Here is a 19,751-nt window from a genome sequence, read left to right on the forward strand (position 1 = left end):
TGTATATATAGAAAATGCTTTCATAATGCATAGACTATCTCTGGGAATAAACACAGAAGCTGGTGGCTCTATTTGTCTCAGGGAGGGGAACTGGGCTACAAGAACAAAGTTAAGAAAGAGACTGTGTCTCTTAGAGTCCCAGCAAGAAACTGAAGTTGCACTAAAAGTGGGTATTTTGAAGAGGGGCAAAAAAAGACTATTTACAAAACTGCAGTGCCCCAGGGCTGACAGCAGCAGTAAGTCATTACCACCGCTCCTGCTGAAGGAAAGGGGTATGGGCTTGGTTCCTGAAACCCACGGAAGGTGGCAATGTGGAGAGAGCTGCCTGATCGGAGCTATGGCCCAGGTGACTGCAGGAGAAGATCCTACAGCTTAGTCATCTCTTCCTTGTTCTCCTCTTGTCCTCCAAGCTCTGTCGTGGGGCAAACTGCATGGGGGACGTTCCAGTGCACACAACCGGAAGCCACCGTATGAAGAACTCATTGATGTTGTTCATGCGGTTCAGCCTTGGGGGCGAGGAGCAGGGGGGCAAAGAGTCAGAGCACATCTGGAGGCTAGGGGAGAGTATTGGACTCAGAGATCTACTTTTCATTGCATTCTTTGTAGCCGTTGAATTGTGTACTGTATTTATGTATTTATATTAAAAATAAATTACACCATCTCTTTTTTAAAGAATGGATGACTATTTACTTCCCCCTCCAACCATCTGTCACCTTTGCTTTCCTTTTCACAGCCAAATTCATGATGGGCATCGTCAACACTTACCATCCTTCCCTTAATTTTTCAAAGCCTTGCTTACGACCCCTTGACACTTGAATGTGCTCAGCCACCAAAGGTCAGTAATGCTGGCTAAATATATTTTACTCACCTTTTTGAGAGCATGTCACACTACTGATCCCACCTCACACTTTCTTAAGACATCTTGGTTTCTGTAGCCCCAACATCCATCTGGTTTACCTCCTGGTTCCCTCTCCTCCTTAATTTCCTGGGTGGGCACCTCTCTTCCTTTGGCCACCCACTAGATGTGGCGTTCTCAGCGTTCTGTCCTTGGCCCATTCCCCTCTCACATAGCATGGACTCTCACATTCTCATGCCTATTCCCTTGTCTTTAATGACTCCCAGCCATCTCAATCCTGGGCCCAGATCTCTGCTCTAAACCTCACACTTGGAGACATCTCCACTTGGGCCTTCTGTCAGCTGTCTGTTAGGGGCTGAATTGTGTCCCCCTAAAATCCATATGTTGAAGTATTTCAAAAGGTGACGATATTGGGAGAGAGGCCTTCAAAGAAGTAATTAAGGTGAAATGAGGTCACCGGGGGGAGCCAATCCACTCTGACTGGTGTGCTTATAAGAAGATATACTAGCTTCTAGCTCTACTGTTGATGAGGATTTGGGATACCTGGGTAGGGTAGTGTTTGGTCTTTTCTTCACAAATCAAGCCAAGAAAGCAGAAGCCTTACAAAATCCAGGGTAGCATTATCAATTAATTTTTCTATTATTTGAGTAGTATGTTATTTTTTATTATTTTAGAGCTATTTTCATAAAATGGCATCTTAAATTTTACGTGTAAACCAGTGATAGTACCAACCTCACATCCATTTATTGTTACCACAGCAGCAAGGTCTTAAAATCTTTTAAACTGTATTTTGAAACATGAAGTATAATATAAATTTTTTCCAAGTATCAATGAAATTTATAAAAGAATCCTATTCATTTATTTATGCTCTTTGTGCTGGCACTTGAAAAAGTTCTGTGCTAACAGTAATCTCCCAGGATCCGCTGTCTTCTCCCCGCTTCCAACCCCCTCCTGTCCCCCGCAACTCTCCTGCCCCATGGCTTCCTCTGTCAGCTCCTAGCACTTAGACTGGGACCTCTCAAAAGGCATACTCAATCCTGCCTCTTCTAATTGCTCCTCTTGAGTCTTGATTTATTTTATCTCCATATCTAATTCTGCAGCACCAACCCTTTTATCTGTATGTCTGGTATTCAAACTCATCAAGAATTGTGACTTGAGGGGCGCCTGGGTGGCTCAGTGGGTTAGGCCACTGCCTTCGGCTCAGGTCATGATCTCAGGGTCCTGGGATCGAGTCCCGCATCGGGCTCTCTGCTCAGCAGGGAGCCTGCTTCTCTCTCTCTCTCTGCCTGCCTCTCCATCTACTTGTGATTTCTCTCTGTCAAATAAATAAATAAAATCTTTAAAAAAAAAAAAAAAAAAAAAGAATTGTGACTTGATTGGGCTGGTTAAGAACCATTGAACATGGAGTGTGTATGGTGGTGGGCAGAGAGTTTCTTTTGGACAGAGTTTTTGGTCCTTTTCAGAAGCTGGTGGTCTAGACCACTTTTATTTATTTTTTATTTTTTATTGCTTTATTTAAGTTCAATTAATGAACATGTAGCATATCATTAGTTTCAGATGTAGAGTTCAATTGATCTAGACCACTTAAAAAATTTTTTTTAATTTATTTGACAGGCAGAGATCACAAGTAGGCAGAAAGGCAGGCAGAAAGAGAGGGGGAAGCAGGCTCACCGCAAGCAGCCTGACGCGGGGCCCGATCCCAGAACCCCAGGACCATGACCGAGCCAAAGGCAGAGGCCCCAACCCACTGAGCCACCCAGGTGCCCCTGATCTAGACCACTTTTAATCAAAGTATGGTTTCGTCTTACCAGGAAGCTTGTTAGAAATGAAGAATTTCAGACCTCACACCAGAACTACTGAGTTAGAATTTGTATGTTAAAAAGATCCTAGGTGATTTATATGTAAACTAATGTTTGAGAAGAACTGATCTAATTATACCTTATTTGGTCATCATGGCAGAGCTGCAGCTGAAACACAAGTTTGGGAAGCACTGATTTCCTTGTCCCTTGTCATATCATCATAGCCAGGGATAAATAGGCATAGCAGTATTTGCATAAGGAACTGTCTGAACCCACCTTTCTCCAAAGGTGACAGTATAACTGGTAGGTATTTGAGGCTTGAGAGCCATCGGATTTAGACATTGTTCAGAATAGAATGGTGTAAAGAATGGAATACCATGGACAGCTCTCCAGCCTTGGTGCAGGAGAGATACTGTAGATGGTGGGAAGCTCAAAGAGCTGTTGGTGTAAGACACGGTGGGTTTGAATCCTGCTCTGGGAATTGAACTTGTTAACTTACCTCCCTTAGCTTCACCTTCCTCATTTGTAAATGGGATGGCAATACTTATCTATCACAGGTTGTTTTGAAGCATTATTGAAAAAAATATTACCAGACAGGCAGGTCTCATGTACAATAAATATTAGTCCCATCCCTTTTCTTGTCTGTAACACCTCAATCAATCAATCAATCAATCAATAATAAACCTTGCAAAAGGAAAATAACAAGATCCCTCTAGCTTGGGGTTAATGCCCATGGTTATGACACCAAGGCTATCAGGATTGGAGGCAGTGGTGGAAGAGGTGGACATCTGGCACCCATAGTCTTCTTACCATTTCAATAGCTGAAGGAGAACTGGGAGGGAAGCTGGCAGGCAGACATACTTAGCTCCCTACACCTTCACCCTGCAGGGTAGGGGTCCTGCACAGCCACTGGAAGTTCAATCTGGGATCTGGCTCTACACACGGGATGCTGAGGAGCCATTCTTGGAAGAGTCAGTTGTTGACCCAGTTCTGTTTGGTTCCCCTCTGACTGTTAATTACACCGCCACCATCCTCTGGAGCTGAGCCCCTACCTCTGAGCCTTAGTCTTCCTTCTCTTTGTGGCTGGATTGCATCCCTTTGTGGGGCAGCGTGGCTGTGTAGGGCTCACCCGATCTTGCACAAAGGTTGATTAAGGCTGCTGTGCCTTTGTAACTGGAGCTGCTTTTCTTGTTCGCCGTAGCTTCGCTCTGACATTCTCATACCAAACTTTTGGCCACTTCTTATGTCTACTGACTCCTCAGAGATTACTCTGCTTCCTTTCACTTTTATACAAGCTGACTTATAATACTCTTTCTTCCATGCCACAGGTCTAAAGGCTAAATTTTAATCTGCATCAGATTAAGATTATAGTTTAGGTTTTTTCATGAAAATTTCCGTTACATGGGCATCTAAAAGATGTTCGCTTCAGAACATCTCTGGAAATTTAAACCACATCTGAACTAAAGACCAAGTAATGCTCAAAGACGATCTGCCGGGACCAGGAAGCAGCAGTTGGCTGGGCTTCCATGAGTGGGTGGGGCAGGTCCACCTGCCAGAGGAGCTGTGAGGGTAACATGCAGCCGGTGGCTCTCTGGGATCAAAACATTAAATTCATCTGGTTTCTAACTTGTTTCATGGACATCGAGTTTGCCAATATTGATTCTCCCTTTTGCCTTCCATATTGCTTCACTGCAGGTAATTTATGCTCATCCTCATGACTGAACCTGGACTCTTTAAATACTGGCTCAACATTTAATGAGAGCAAAGGCTTAGTGCTATGTGGGAAGGGTGCAGAAGAAGGAAGAAGAATCGCTGGTGCAGAGCTCCTTGTCCCATCTATGCACAGAGCATTCTTTTTCTTTCTTCCCTTTTTTTTTTTAAAGGTTATTTATTTAAAAAATAAGATTTTTAAAATAAAAAAATAAAGTTCATGTAAGCAACCACTACACCCAACGTGGGGATTGAACTCACCAATTGGGGATCTAGCCCCTGAGCCAGCCTGGTATGCCAGCACCAAGCATCTCTGTTCTGATCCCAAACTTGCGCACTCTGCTTCCTGAGACTTCCTGGAAGCCTTCGGGTCCTGCTTCCTGTTAGAATCTGGTGACTGCCTGTCACTCCAACAGGCCTTCTGGTTCCATTTTTCGCAACCGGCTCAGGCGAATGTCTTTTCCAAGCGCACACAGGACTTCTCCCAGACAGGTCACGTGTGCGGACACAGTGGTGAATGGGACCCCGCAAGTGCGGGTGCGTGGCTAGCTCCTTTTGCATCTCCCTCATGATGGCAAAAAGCCCACAGTTTAGGGCCTTGACAGCATTTACTGGGGTTCTAAGGCGCTGGTGTGGGAGCGGAAGTAGAAAAGAAGTTCTCCTTTAACCCAGTGTCGCCTTCCTCACGCAAAAGCCTAGAGGGTTCCTATACCCATCTTTTCACCTTTCAAGTGATAGATAAATCCCCTACTTGATTTTTTTTTTTTTTTTTTTTTTTTTTTTTTTTTTTTTTTAGTTCTTTCTAACAACCTTAAGCTATTCATGCTCTTGCTAAAATTTGTGTGTGTATCCTAAAACTATAAAACATGGCCCTATTGTTTGGACTAACCAACTTTTCAAAATGAAATTAACAAAATGAAGTTAAAGGGGAAAAAACTGAACACACAGGCGCGCGCGCACACACACACACACACACGTTTGCCAGATTTTTTGCATCGAAAAGAAAAGGAAAACAAACCCAAACACCCCACATCTACGAGTTCCCCGATAATGATTTCAAACGGGGAAGACTCGAGCTGATCTGTCAGAGGGGAGCTCTCTCTAGAGCACATTTTTGTTGTTATCTGTCAAACCAGACATCTCTCCGTGAGCACACGGCCAAGACCCAGGTAACTGGGTACTGTAACAAGAGTGTTTTTATAAATTATGCAAATCCACAGCGCTTTCCCGCTGGCCAGAACTATTTAATTGCCGACCTTGGTCCGGGCCCTCGTTCCCAGCTGCCCCCCCCCCGCCCCCCGGGCGGTGTTTCCTGCCTGCCACTCGCCGCGGCCTCAGGTGAGCTCCCGGGCCTGCGGGAGGGGCTGGAGCGACAGCAGAGGGCGGGCCGGGGCTCGGGGCGGGGTGGTGGGGGAGACGGAGATCCGGGCCCTGACTGCGGCTTCCTCGCGGTGGAGCCGCATTTCCAGGCACCTCCGCAGCCCTAGCCCTAGCGCGCCGAGCCGTTCCCGGCCGTGCCGCCTGGAGGCGCGGAGCCCGCGGGGCGCATCCAGCCCCGCAGCTCCCGCCCGGGCGGAGGCCGCCGGACCGCGGAGATGCGGGGCGGGGGCAGGGCGCGGGGTAGGTGACTTTATCCCGCCTCTGTTTCCCTGCCCCGGGGAGCAATGACATCACGCGGCCTTCTCCAGGCGCCGACACAAAGAGCGGCGCGGAGAGGCCGCTGCGGGGGGAGCCGGCGGCCGCCGCTGCCGCCGCCCCGGGCCCTGGGGCCCCGCCGGCCAGGCCCGCCGCCCGCGGCCCGCGCCCTTCCTGCTCCTCCTCCGCTGCCGCCGCCGCCACCGCCGCCTCCTCGGTCGCTGCCGCCCGCGCCGCCCGCGTCCGCGGCGCGCCGTTGAGCCCGCGCCGGGCCCCTCCGGCCCCCTTCCCATGCGGGCGGCGCGGGCCCTGGGAGGGGCGCCCGCAGCCAGCCGCGCAGCATGCACTGGGGGGTTGGCTTTGCCTCGTCCAGGCCGTGCGTGGTGGATCTGAGCTGGAACCAGAGCGTCTCCTTCTTCGGCTGGTGGGCCGGGTCCGAGGAGCCCTTCTCCTTTTATGGGGACATCATCGCTTTCCCTTTGCAGGATTACGGTGGGATCATGGCAGGGCTGGGCTCCGATCCCTGGTGGAAGAAAACACTTTACTTGACCGGGGGAGCTTTGCTGGCCGCAGCTGCGTATCTGCTCCACGAACTCCTGGTCATTAGGTGAGCCGGAGAGAGGGCCCCGCGCAGGGGCGCCGAGTGGGGCACCTGGCCAGGGCAGGGCTGGCGCGAGGGGGGACCATGCCAGCCTCTCGGCCACGCCGCGCAAATGCCCAAGAATCCTATCCTTACCTTTCCCTAGAGGCAGTCCGTGGTCACCCGGCCTGAGGGGCAGTTTCGAGTTGACAGGAGAATTAAACTGATTGTGGGAAGGGAAAACATTTATCTCTCAGTCCTTTGGTGCTAAAAAGCAAAAATTCTCCGGGATGTTGTGGAACAAAATGGTCTATTAGGAAATGCCCTTAGCAAGATCCAAGTGCAATGTTTGCAACAATAGAATGAGGCCTGGTGGAGATACTAAGTTACACTTTTAGGGAATGCCTTATTTGTTTATAGGTAATAATTATGCTAGAATATTAACCACTAACCTTACCTTTTACTTAAAGGTTAGTTCTTCACTATTCCTCCCCCAATTTTAATATCATTAAAAAACTGAAATTGCAAAAGCTCCAGGGCCCTCTAGGTCCCTGTTAAGGGGCATGGCCAAGTAGAGGGGTGTGCGTTTTGGTGCAGCCCTTAACCTGGTTATGGGTTGCTCAGGTATTTCGAGCTAAGCCCCATCGCGGGGGATTTCGATGTCATTGTTGTGTGAGCAGTAGGAGATCCGAGGACAGGACTAGCACATGGGCGTGTTTGACAAGACACGGGAGTCACCCAGTGCCGTAAACAGTTGCATAGCCTGCCTGCCGCAGAATGTTTACAGGACTGATTTGGAAATGCCAGAAAATGGAGGCCCCTACTGTTGGTACATCCAGAAGGACAGGAGATCTTTGTCTGAGTAGGACAATACCAAAGGCTCCTGGGGTGGTCCTTTGGCTCATTGACAACATCAATTTATGGTTAAAATCTCCATGCGTTGGAGTCCTCTGTCCCTGGGAGATGACCAGAAGCGGGCAGTTTTCAATAGCTCAGAATATCCCCGTTGACCAGTATTTTTAAAGTAGTGACAAATGTGTTCACACTGCCTTTTTCCAGGGGGAAATCTTACACAATAGCTTGTAAACAAAGACAGTGATCGGTGACCTTTAACAGGTCTACAGGGATTCCAGGAGATTGTAACAGGCTAACTTGGGCATTTTGAATATTTCTAATCTCGGAGAGGGTGGGAAATCATTTAAGTCTGAGGAAATGTATTGGCTTTCACTATTATTTAGCCATAATTGAGAAGTTTTATTTTAACCTTATTATGTACTGTGAATTCTCTCACTTAGCAGGTGCCTTGAATCATCTAGTTGAACCACGTAAAGATTTTTGAAGTGAATTTAAGGTGCATTTCCCTAGATTACTTCCTGTTTTTGCTAGTTTTAGAACTTGATTTCGAGTTAGATTTCGAGCTGTATGAAAATACCCAAAACATTTGTGCAGTACTTAAATGGTAACCCAGCTGTTTCTCAATTATATTCCAGTCCAGAACCTTTTCAGGATCCAGAACCCTGTGGCTTCTCAGCGGTTTAACACTTTGTGGAGGGAGTGAAGGCACGCGGCTTCATAGGACCAACTCTAAACCTTGCTTAAATGACCTTGCAGAAATAGCAAGGAGCCCAGAGCTCATCCTGGGAACAGGCCACACGCTGGCAGGTGTGGTCGCTAGACACAGAAGAGCCTTCTGCCCACAGATGTGTCCTTCACTGCTTAGCAGATTACTTGGATACTTACGTGGATTGAGATGTTTTTAATCTTTGTTATATTCACTTTTTGTTTCTTGACAGATGTCTAAAGCCTGGGTAGGAAATGTGTTATAATGGAGGAGAAAGTCCTGTTATAATGCAAATAATAAAAATGGCCACCCATTATCGATCCGTTAGAAGGGACTCTGCCCATCTAGAAGCGCTTTATTTGGATTTATTCCTCTCAGCTGTGGCTGGATGCTTGGTTCCCAATTCATAGTTAAGGCAATTACAGCGGAGGGAGAGAGAGAGGTAAAACCACTTGCCCAAGATCACACAGCAGGAGTAGTAGGATCCAGATTTGGGAGAGAGAGAGAGAGAGAGAGAGAGAGTGTGTGTGTGTGTGTGTGTGTGTGTGTGTGTGTGTATGTCTGTGTTTAGTGCCTGAACTTTTCCCCACCGCCTCCTAGAAAGTACCAAAGACGACATAAGCCCGGCTGGGGGGAAAAGAAGAGAAATGTAAAGAATTGGGGTATGGCCCAAGGAAGACAGGCCTGTAGTAGGGACTGGAGTTTTTGACAGTGTCTAGGGGCACAGAAAGACAGGGGGGAAAGACTGAGCAAGGTCTGGGACTGCCAGACAGAGGTGACATGACAGACTTCCATTTAAGGTGAAATCTCACTGTCAGTTGTCTCCATAGTTTAGGCAAGACAAAACAGTCCAGAATCTGCAGGATGGAAGACACATCTTGAAATGATCACAGTGTCTGAGGTCACGGGCAACGGTAAAGTTGTTACCACTCGAATTGGATTTTCTGCCGGAGAGACTTAAGCTGAGTGTGTGGCCGTGTGTCTAGCAGTAAAGTTGACCGGTGAGAAGTACTTAGGAATTTGCATTAAGGAGTAAAACCCAAGGAAGTGTTTTGGATTTTATGCCTGCTTTTCCCACGGCAGTATTTTTAACCAAATACTGTCTCAGCCCTCTACCTCCCCTGAGTGGTGACAGTGTAGCAGCTATCTTAAAGTTTGAGAATGTGTTGTTTGTAAATTGAATGACTAAATAATGATTGTGTTGTTGGTAGCTCTGTTGCACTTTAGGCATTAGGGTTCAGCCTGTCCTAGAGAACTTAGGGAATCAGAGCAGCCCCCAGGTCAATCAGTATCTGATCTCCATAAACTAACAGCTTGTCAATGGCACACAGAGGCACAGTCCCCCGAGATGTCCTTCACGATGGGAGGAGGGGCCAGTCTTGAGGCTCTGTACACGTTCTCTTCTGTAACCCTCATTATAAAGCCACTTTGGGAGGTACAGCAGTCCAGGTATTTTAAAAAATAACCTGCTCCGCTGATCCTAAGTCAGGGAGAAGTTTCTGATGTGTGGAAGGAGGACTCTGGAACCAGAGGGGGTTCACATTCACTTCGCTTTTAACCAAGTAACCTTGGAGATGAGAAGAAACTTTTTGGCTTTTTGGTTTTCTCATCTGTAAAATGGGTTAATAATAGCAGCCTGCCTTACGGAGTTGATTGAGTTAGCGACGTGTGAACTGCTTAGAACAATTCACATATAAGTGAGTATTTAATAGAAGTTGGCATCATTGACCATTAAAACTTCTGTAGGAAAGTTCCAGGCTTGAGTGACCCAAGTCAAACCGGCCATTTTGATAGAATTAATTGAGAAATTGCCCATTTCGCTGTCGCTGAAGGGCTTAAGAGCTTGGGATCTGGAGCTGATGTTAGAGTGATGTTCTTTGGACAAATTATTGAGCCTCTCTGAGCTTCAGTTTCCTTATCTGCTGTGTAATATAATATACACTAAATTTAAACTATAACAATATCCACTCTATGGTATTACTTCAGAGTGAAACAAGTTAGTATGCATCATGTATACAAAGTCATTGGCCCATGCTTGTCACATCCGTTCTTACTGTGATATGGTGGCCAAGTTAACCATTAGAATTAGATGTTTCTGTGGAGCCGAAGATTTTATATTTATCTCCTCCCTTTCCAGTCTTAAATTTTTTGCCTAGCAGAAAATACCACTCTGTGACTTGAATTATTTGACTGGACAAAACCAGTTAGTTGTCGAATGTAGTTTGTGCTCTCTGGGAACAGTTTAAGAGGCTTCTTGATTTTAATATCTGACCTCCCCAACATTTCATCTAAATGAAAGTCTTCATTTTCTATAGTAAATTTTGCCAGAAAACAGCAAATATTTTATTCTTTTGACTTGAGCAGTGTTTTCCAAGTGAGTCATTCTGAGCTCTTTAAGTGGAATGGGCACTCTGGTCATGAACTTCTCTGGAAGAGTTGGTTTTCTTGAAGGCAGGTGCTGCAGGGGGTGAGCTCTATGGGCCGAGGATGCAAAGAGCTTGCCCTTGCTTTGGGGGACATAGGTACGGGATTAAACTGGGAGTGATGTGAGGAGCCAGAGGCTTGGGGAAGGCCCCAGGGAAGAGTGACGTCTATGTGACCACATCTATGTGACCGGGAAGTGGTTGGGACAAGAGAAAGGTGGGGAGTTGCAGATGGGTCCCCACGGTGGTGTCGGAGCGAAGCTGTGGGGGATGGTGAGATAGTGTCGTTTAAGGGGATAAGACCCTATCTCTGTGCATGAGAATGGATTCTACCACTCTTACAGGATGCTTGGGAGCTCCACAGATGTTTATAGATTTTTAAGATTTAATCATGCTCCCTGATGCATAATTGGTCCTGCCCTCACTTTCTGTGCGTGGGAAGAAGAGAGGCCTAGGGTAATGTGGCCAGTAGGAAGCGGGGCTTGGATTTGACCTGTGTCCACACTTGGAATCTAGCATTTTCTCTATTATACGGTGTCCATTGCAAAGCCGTACCAGGGAAATCCTCCCACCCAAAAAAGTAGCCAAGGGAAAGCTAGATGTGTGTCTGAGACAGAAGAAAGGGAGGAGGCGGGGATATGAAGTTATGTACTGTGTGCTGGGAAGCTAGAGAAGATGAGAGAGAGCCCAGAAGCTGGCTTTCTTGGTGTCATACAAGTGAAGGGCCTGGCGAGGGCACACATAGTTTGGAAGGGGGACCAGTTAGTTTCAGGGTCTCAGATTCCCAGCAGACTTGGTTCCTAGCAGAGTAAACTTATGCTGTGATTCCTGGGTTCTAGAGACAGTTTCATGGTACAGTCCAGGGGTCAAGAACATAGACTCTGCTTGCCTCGATCAGTCCCCGGTCTGCCGTTTACTAGCAAAGGGACCTTGGGCAGGGTAATCCTCTCTGCCTCAGGTTCTTCATCTGTCACACATGGATAACAGTCGTAGCTCCCTCAAAGTTATTGTGAAGATTCAATGAAATGATACCTGTGAATCCCTTAGAACAACGCCTGACACCCGGGAGGCACACACTGTCATGTTTATCCCTCAGTTTGTGCCGAGTGGCTAAGCGTAGCCTGCTGGAGAAGAGGTGGGCACTCATCCTGCCCCGTGGGCTATAGTTAGCTGAAGGAGGTTGATACGCGGCTGCTCTCTAAGCCCTTGGGGTCACCGCGATCGCTTGTAAGGTTCTCTCGTGTTTTGGCCAAGCTTCCACTCTGCTTCTGGGTGAGGTGAGCCCCCGTGACAAACAGGTCTGCGTGTTCGTGGAGGAGCCACCATCCACTGGGGGCCTCTGGGGAACTCCGGGCATTGAATGTACAACACGTGGTTTGTTCTTTATTTCTGTTTTGGTTTTGGCAGGAAACAGCAAGAGATTGACTCCAAAGATGCTATTATTTTGCATCAGTTTGCAAGACCTAACAATGGTGTTCCCAGTTTGTCTCCTTTCTGTTTGAAAATGGAAACTTACTTAAGGATGGCTGACTTACCCTACCAGGTACTTGTGTACGAACGGGTCTCACTGTCCCGACAGGAACATCAGAGGGGTGGTTCTCATCTCACACGGTGGGAAGGGCTTGCCCTTGGTGCCGGAGGGGTGGGTGTGAAATTAGCACTGCCTGGTTCTTAGCAGCTGCTTCCAAGAGACTGGATTGTAAGGTCTGTTGATGTTCACACCTGGGTTAATGAGGGGATCCAAAGGGTTTGGATTTCTGTAGGTTTCAGGGTCATGGTATTTTTTTTTTCCTGACATGCAATAGGCCTTGGTTAAGCTTGGGGAGGCCTCTTGGGCAGTGGTTAATTAAGGTAGGTGTACCATTGCTGTACGTGGTTTTTTCCTTGAGATTTCTGTTTGACAGCATTATATTTTGTCTCTCATGAGTCTGGGGGGCAGAGGACCTGGCAGGCCACCAGGGAGATAGTGAGATAGCTGTAGATTTTGGAAGAACATGTCCACAGTGCTCCACCTTCTGTTTGGGTGACTTTTGGGGAAACATTCGCTCATTTCAGCATCAGAGAATGAACATGGGAATGTATTTAATGGTATCTATTTCTCTGTGAGTTGTGTCTCACAAATTTGGCAAGTTGTGTTTTCATTGTTATTCAGTTCTAAGTATTTTTACAAAAAATTTTCCTGTCTCTTTTTCTTTTTCATGTAATATCCAGCTATACACACGTTTTTTAAGCTTTGATTTTTGTCATTTTTTAAAAAAGATTTTTAAAATTTATTTGACAGACAGAGATCACAAGCAGGCAGAGAGAGAGAGGAGAAAGCAGGCTTCCCTCGGAGCAGAGAGCCCAATGTGGGGCTCCATCCCAGGACCCTGGGATCATGACCGGAGCTGAAGGCGGAGGCTTTAACCCACTGAGCCACCCAGGCGCCCTGTCTTTGTTTTTTAATTATGTGATCAGAACAGATAGTCTCTATCTTGATTTCTTGAAATTTACAGAGGCTGTCGCCTAGTGTGGCTAGTTTTTATGAATGTGGAAGATTATCCCATGTTCTCCGTTTAGGTGAAGAGCTCTCTAGATTTACTTACTTGAGCATTTGTTTAGTGGATTATTTAGATCTTGGACATCTCTGCATATTTTCTGTTTGCCTGTTCTAGTATTTCTTCAAGGAGTGGATTAAGATATCCACGGGTATTTGTTGACTTCTCTTTTCTTCCTGCCATCATCTGGGTTCTTGCTTTATGTCAGAGATCATATGGTTAGGTACATGCAATGTGGAAGATCACGTTCGTACCCTTTTGCTTCTTTTCCCCGTATATACAGCACCTGGCTGTGTCTTCTGCTTCTTATTTTTACCTCTTGAACTTTATATCATCAAATACTGAGATTGGTTCTCCAGCTCTCTTCTGGTTCGTATTTGCTTGGGATGCCCTTCTCCATCCCCTTTCTCTATTTTTTTTGAATCTGTCTTTCATAGACAGCGTATTACTTGTGGCCAATCTAAGAGTCCTTAATTGGTGCATTTTATTCATTTATACTTGTAATTATTGTTTAACTCTGAGATATCTCTAACGTCTTTCTCCCTCCCTCTTTCTTTTCCCTCCCGCCCGCCCGCTTGCTTGCTTGCTTTCTTTCTTCTTTCTGACGTCTTACTTAGTGTTTTTTTTCCCATTATACTTGGCTTTTAAAAATTTTTTCTTGTTTTCTGCATTCTAGTGAGTAGATAAGAAGGAACTTCCTTACCACTTAAAACAAATTCTATTTTTGTTCTCGTGGCGGTTGCGCCTAAGATCCAACTTTGAGTTTATTTATCCCTATTATCATTTCTCAAGTGCAGGTTGGTCCTTTGATGATACAAGGATCGTACAGGTTCACGTGAACTTTGCGTCTCTCTTTTCCAAGCCCTGAACCCCAGCGTGTTGTTGTTGTCTAATGTTTTAATTCTGGAATTTTGGAAATCCTTTCCTTTTTTCCTGATTCTTTTTTAGGCAACAGGGCTTACTCAGTCTGACTAGCCTTGTTTCCCATGTATCTTCTCCTCTGGGATTATTTATCCTCTTATTTGAGGACTTTCATGGTGCATATGTTCAGATTGAGCCTTTATACAGCAAACCTCCAGTGGCTTTGCACACTTGATGATGCCTTTATTTCTCCCTCATGTTTGAAATGTCTGTGTTCCAAGTTCTTTGCCTTCAGGGCTTTAAAAATATTATTCCCTTGTCTTTCTGCATTGGTATTGCTATTGAAAAACCTGATGTTTTTCTCTCTTTCTCTCTGGAAGCTTTTAGAATTTGAACTTAATCTCAGTAACTTACATTTCACTAATATGTGCCTTCACTAATATATATCTTGTTTGGTCCTTTCTAAACTCTTGTAGTATAAAGTCTTGAATCTTTTTTAAATTCTGGGGAATTATTAACTTTCTTCAAATACTTCCTTTTCTTTTTGATTTGTTTTAGCCTTCTTCTTGTCCCCTATTCTCCGGATACTGAAATCTCTGCTTTTATTTTCTCTATCTCTGAAGATACTCCTTCATCTTTTCTTCTTCCTTCTGGATGGATTTCTCTTCCCGGCATCCCATGGCCTCTCTCTGTTCTCTTCTCGCGTCTATCGTACTGCTTCTCTGTTGTGTTCAATGTCTGTATTTTTCTCCTTCATATTTCTTCTTGGTTTGTATTACAGTTTCTTCTTTTATGCCTTAGAGGATCTCTCTTATGCTAATTAAAATCGGTCTGTCCCCGAGATCCTGCTTCATGGTGTGGAACGTCCGTTGCTCTTCTGTGACAGCAGTTGTGTGCGTTCTGTGTCGCCTTTGGTTTGAGATTCCCTTTTTTGCCAGAGATGTCCACTCTCCTGCCTGGGGACTTGTACAGGGCAAAGGCCAGAGCTCAGGCTACAGGTTGTGTGCCTCTGAGGGGATGTAAGAAAAGTAAGGGTGCCCTAGGCACCCCCAAAGCACTTTGGTCCCACTGGTTTGCTGCCTTTCCTCCAGGGAAGGTGGCTCCGACTGGTCAGGGGCTCACCTGTAAGCTCCGACAAAGTGGCAGCACTGGGAGGAGGGGTCTCCCTTGCAGGTAACAGAGCAGCTGGACCAAGCTCTTGGCTGCTGGGATGATGTTAGCTCGGCAGCTCCCAGTGCCCCCACCGACCCCTCAAACCTGTGCTTTCTGAGCCAGTTTCTCTGCAGAGGAATGGTTGGGGTGGCAGAGACCCTCCTAAGGTGGTGCTGGGATGAGCAAGTGCCATTACGGAGGCCCCACCGAGGAAGTGATAGAGTGACACCTAACTGGACTGCTGGACTGTGGGGGCAGTGCTCTGGGAGGGCACAGCCTGTCTGGGGACTGGAAGGAGGTTGCTTAAGACTGGGACCTGGAAGGCAAGGGCTGAGTCTAGAGAGAGGAATGGGGAGATCATTCAGGACTTTGTAAACCAGGAGTAGAGCAGAAATCAGCACTGAGGACAGACAAAGCTTGAAGCCGCTAGATGCAGTGGGTCAGATTTGAAAGATTGCTGTTGAGCTTGGCATTGGCAGCCAGCACTGGAAGACACATGTCACGGAGGGGCTCCGGTTGAAGGAAGAGGCCTGCCGTGCTACCCTTTCCCCTCTTGCCTTCAAGCCTGCAAGCGCTGGACCAGGAGCCAGACTGCCTCCATCCCTGTCGCAGAGCGGCTGCTTTTAGTGGGTGTGACGAGGGCAGCAGGACACACGTCTCACTGGGAAGTCTGAAGCTAGTGCCGAGGCCGTCGAGGAGGTGGCCACCTACCCCCTTGCAAAATTATTATTTCTTGTTAAGTATATATGTATGTATTTTAAAAGAAAGGTGTAGGCGTGTTTTTCCTTCAGCAAAGTCTCTGTGGAAAATAAATGGAGGGGCAGAAATTTAGGGCAGAGAGCTCAGGGCAGAGATTTAGGCAAGAGAAAATGGTTCTGTGGTTTAGAAGGCTGCTCTGTGCCTGCCGCCTGCCGTGGGTGCCTTGGGACTGTGTGCCCTCAGTGAGGGGCTGGGTTGATGCAGGCAGTGCCTGGGAAGTGCTTGGCGGGGTGGGGGTGGGGCATCGCCTGTGCTCATCAGTACAGAGGCATTTTGTCAGAGATCCAGGAAGCTCTACACTCTGCCCCTTCTTTGCTCTGTGCCTTGAAAAAGAAAAGATTAAAATGTCATATTCCTAAGAGCTCGACTTTATATTTGAAGCTTTTTTTTTTTTTTTTAATGTTTTAACCAGAGAGAGACTGAAATAAATATTTAATGGCCATTAGTAGAAACTCAAAGGCTTTTTTTTTTTAAAAAAAAAAACAAAAACCTTCAGGGCACCTGGGTGGCTCAGTGGGTTAGGCCGCTGCCTTCTCAGGGTCCTGGGATCAAGGCAGGGAGCCTGCTTCCCTCTCTCTCTCTGCCTGCCTCTCCATCTACTTGTGATTTCTCTCTGTAAATAAATAAATAAATAAAATCTTTAAAAAAAAAACCAAAACCCTTCCTCTATTGGTCATAGTCACTTATCTTTCCATCTTTTAAAAGTAAGATCACACATATTGGTAGGTCAATTTCAGAAACTTTTCATTGTGTAATAATTATAGATTTGTAGGAAGATGCAGAAAAATTATAAGGAAGCCCTGCAGATATGGTTAATTTTTTTTTTCAAATCGAAAATAACTTTACCTTTTTTTCCCTGATTACATAGAGATGACATATGGTCCTTATAAGAATTTCAAGCAATACACAGAGTGTGAATGAAAATCCCCTCTCATCTTATAGCTAGAGATCACCATCACTAAAACTTCGGGCCACCCTTCCATACATTTCTACAGACACACACAAAGATGCCTACATTGTTTGCTGTAACTGATTGTATAAGAAGCCTGTATTTCACACAGTAACTTTTTTTAAATATGAGAAAGACAAAGAAAGAAATTGACTCCTTTGGAACTCTCTGCTCTGGCTTTCAGCCCTAACTTTATTTATTTATTTTTTTAAAGATTTTATTTATTTTTTTATGAGAGCAAGAGCAAGTATGAATGGGGAGCAGAGGAAGAGGGAGCAGCAGGCTTTCTGCTGAGCAGGGATCCCGATGTGGGGCTCGATCTCAGGACCCCAGGATCATGACTTGGGCTAAAGGCAGACGTCTAATCGACTGAGCCACCCAGGCACCCCCAGCCTTAACTTTTGATTGTTCTCTTTATTTGCTGATATTATCTGTACCCACCCACCTTTTATTTTTTTGTGTTGAAATTTTGTGTCTGTAAAGCTACAGACAAGTTAAAAGCCTAACACTCTGAATACCCATATGCCTTTCACCTAGATTTACCAATTATTGCCTTTTTTCCTTTTTTGCTTTGTTTCTCTTGGTATAAACCTTTGTGAACAACTTTTTATGAACCATTTGAAAGTAAGCTGCAGAAATCATGATACTTTACCCCTTACTACTTCAGTATGCATCTCCAAAAAAAAAAAAAAAAAGGACTATGTACGGTAGTTTTGTAGTAAAAAAAAAAAAGGACTTTTTTTTTTTTACTACAAAACTACCGTACATAGTTGTAAAGGGAAGTACTTCGTTTTTTCCTTTCTATGAGGGAGAAAACCCAGTTTTTCCCTACTGTGTATTTCTTTCCTCTGAGTTTCCTTTCCTACTAATGTAGAACACTTCACGGCTGATACTTCTGGTCACCAAATGTGTGGATGTCCCCTCCCCCCACCAACACCAGGCAACTCTCTGTGACATGATCTGGATGTCCTATAATTTATTTCAATTCTGACACTCTCTACCCAGAGACAGTGTCATAACCCACAGGTTAAGGGCTCAGTCCCACAGACTGTATCCTTCCCCCCTACGGAATTCAGGGAAATACCTATGTTAACTAGTTTATTAAAAACATATGTTAAAAGATACAAATGAGCAGCCAGATGCAGTGGTGTATAGGGTGAGGTCTGGGAGGCTCTGGGTGCGGGAGCTTCTGTTCTGTGGGGTTGGGGCATCTCCCCCTCCCCATATGGATGTATCTGCCCATCTGGAAGCTCTCTGAACCCCATACTTTTGGGATTTTATGGAGACTTCCTCACATTGGCATGATCAAGTATTCAGTCCATTTCCAGCCCCTCCTCTTGCTCTGGAGGATGGGGAGGGGCTGAACGTTCCTGGCTGCTAATCCAGGTTTGATCTTTCTGGTGACCAGCCATCCAAGGAGCCCACCCAGAGTCACCTTATTAAGACATAAGATGCTCCTAGTGCTCTTATCACTTAGGAATTATTATAAGGCTTTGAGGGGCTCTGTGTGAGGAACTGGAGGCAGAGACCAACATATGAATTTCTTATTTTTTTTTTTTAAGATTTTATTTATTTATTTGACAGACAGAGATCACAAGTAGGCAGAGAGGCAGGCGGAGAGAGAGAGAGGGAAGCAGGCCCCCAGCTGAGCAGAGAGCCCGATGCGGGACTTGATCCCAGGACCCTGAGATCATGACCTGAGCTGAAGGCAGAGGCTTAACCACTGAGCCACCCAGGCTTAACCACTGAGCCACCCATGAATTTCTTATTATTTCATAACAGGGGATGCCTGGATTTTTTGGCCAATGTGTTATAATCCACAAAAGTTGCTCAAATTATCTCAAATGTAGCCAATGGGAGACCTTTCAAGATGGCTCCAGGGCCACAGTGAATGTAATGGATATATATTTAGTTGAAAAGTGAGGGACCATGACGAGTGTAGCAAGTCAGTGTCCCAAGACTTTGGGATTTAAGGTCCCCATTTCAGAGTGGTGAAGACGATGTTAATACTCATGATGAAGGCACTTGTCAGACATTTCATGTGCATTTTCTCACTTAATCCTACAACTATTGTTATCCCCATTCTGTAGATGAGGAAATTGAAGCCCAGGAAAGAGTAAGGGAGACCCAGGGAGGACCAGGGTCACACTGAATAAATGATGGAATGAGATTTTAAAACTCAAAAGCTATGGCTTTCATGGCTATTCTGATAATACAGTGTAAGTGTAAATTAATCTCTGCTAGGGCAGACTTGCAGGGGGAAACTTCAGCTCAGAAAAAATAAAGAGGATTTATCTCCTCACGTTTCTTCTCAGAATTACTTTCAGAAAATTACCCTCAGTGGGCCAGTCAGACTCCAACTGCTTAAATAAAACAGGCCAGGAGTTCTTGAATATATTTAAGGAAGTTAAGGAAAATTAAGTATTATTTTTAAAAGATATGTTTTTAACAGTCATATAACCAGTTCTGAAAAATTGAAGTTCATGGAAAGCTCATCTGCCTCTCATAGTTTTGCCATTTACTTTCAACATTTTTGTGCTTCTCTTTTTAAATATTTCTTGAATTCATATATTTTTTAATTATATATAATTATAGATTCTCTAAAATGATGTCTTCTATTTTTTTGTCCAGGAGGCAAAATACATTTTTTTCAGTTGATCTTTTTTTATGTTTATTTTTATTGGAGTATAGTTGACAGACAATGTTATATTAGTTTCAGGTACACAACAATGATTTGGCAATTATATACATTACAAAGTATTCACCGCAATAAGTGCAGCTATCATCTGTCCCCATATAAAATTATTATAATATTATTGACTGTATTCCCCATGCTGTACTTTTCATCCCTGTGATTCATTTATTTTATAACTGGAAGTATGTACCTCTGAATCCCCATTCACCTATTTCACCTAACCCCTACATCCCT

At 45.3% G+C, this 19,751-nt stretch overlaps 1 protein-coding gene across 4 annotated transcripts in view; it reads left to right on the forward strand.

Annotated features, from left to right (window-relative positions):
* The first annotated feature begins 5,663 nt into the window (after positions 1–5,663).
* Positions 5,664–19,751, forward strand: part of FAXC (failed axon connections homolog, metaxin like GST domain containing) — a 75,949-nt gene continuing 61,861 nt past the window's right edge. For 2 of the 4 annotated variants that reach the window (XR_009354539.1, XM_059177025.1), the window contains exons 1-2: positions 6,241–6,607; positions 11,972–12,107. Coding sequence is in view for 3 of the 4 variants with exons in the window: in XM_059177025.1 (XP_059033008.1) it covers positions 6,342–6,607; positions 11,972–12,107 (402 nt within the window). In the remaining variant the exon portion in view is untranslated. Of the gene's footprint in view, positions 5,704–5,733; positions 5,986–6,240; positions 6,608–11,971; positions 12,108–19,751 lie in introns of those variants that run through there. The other 2 variants (XM_059177027.1, XM_059177026.1) reach the window with 2 other exon arrangements.

Source organism: Mustela lutreola, chromosome 6 (genome assembly GCF_030435805.1).
Source record: "Mustela lutreola isolate mMusLut2 chromosome 6, mMusLut2.pri, whole genome shotgun sequence".
NCBI classification, from domain to species: domain Eukaryota; kingdom Metazoa; phylum Chordata; class Mammalia; order Carnivora; family Mustelidae; genus Mustela; species Mustela lutreola.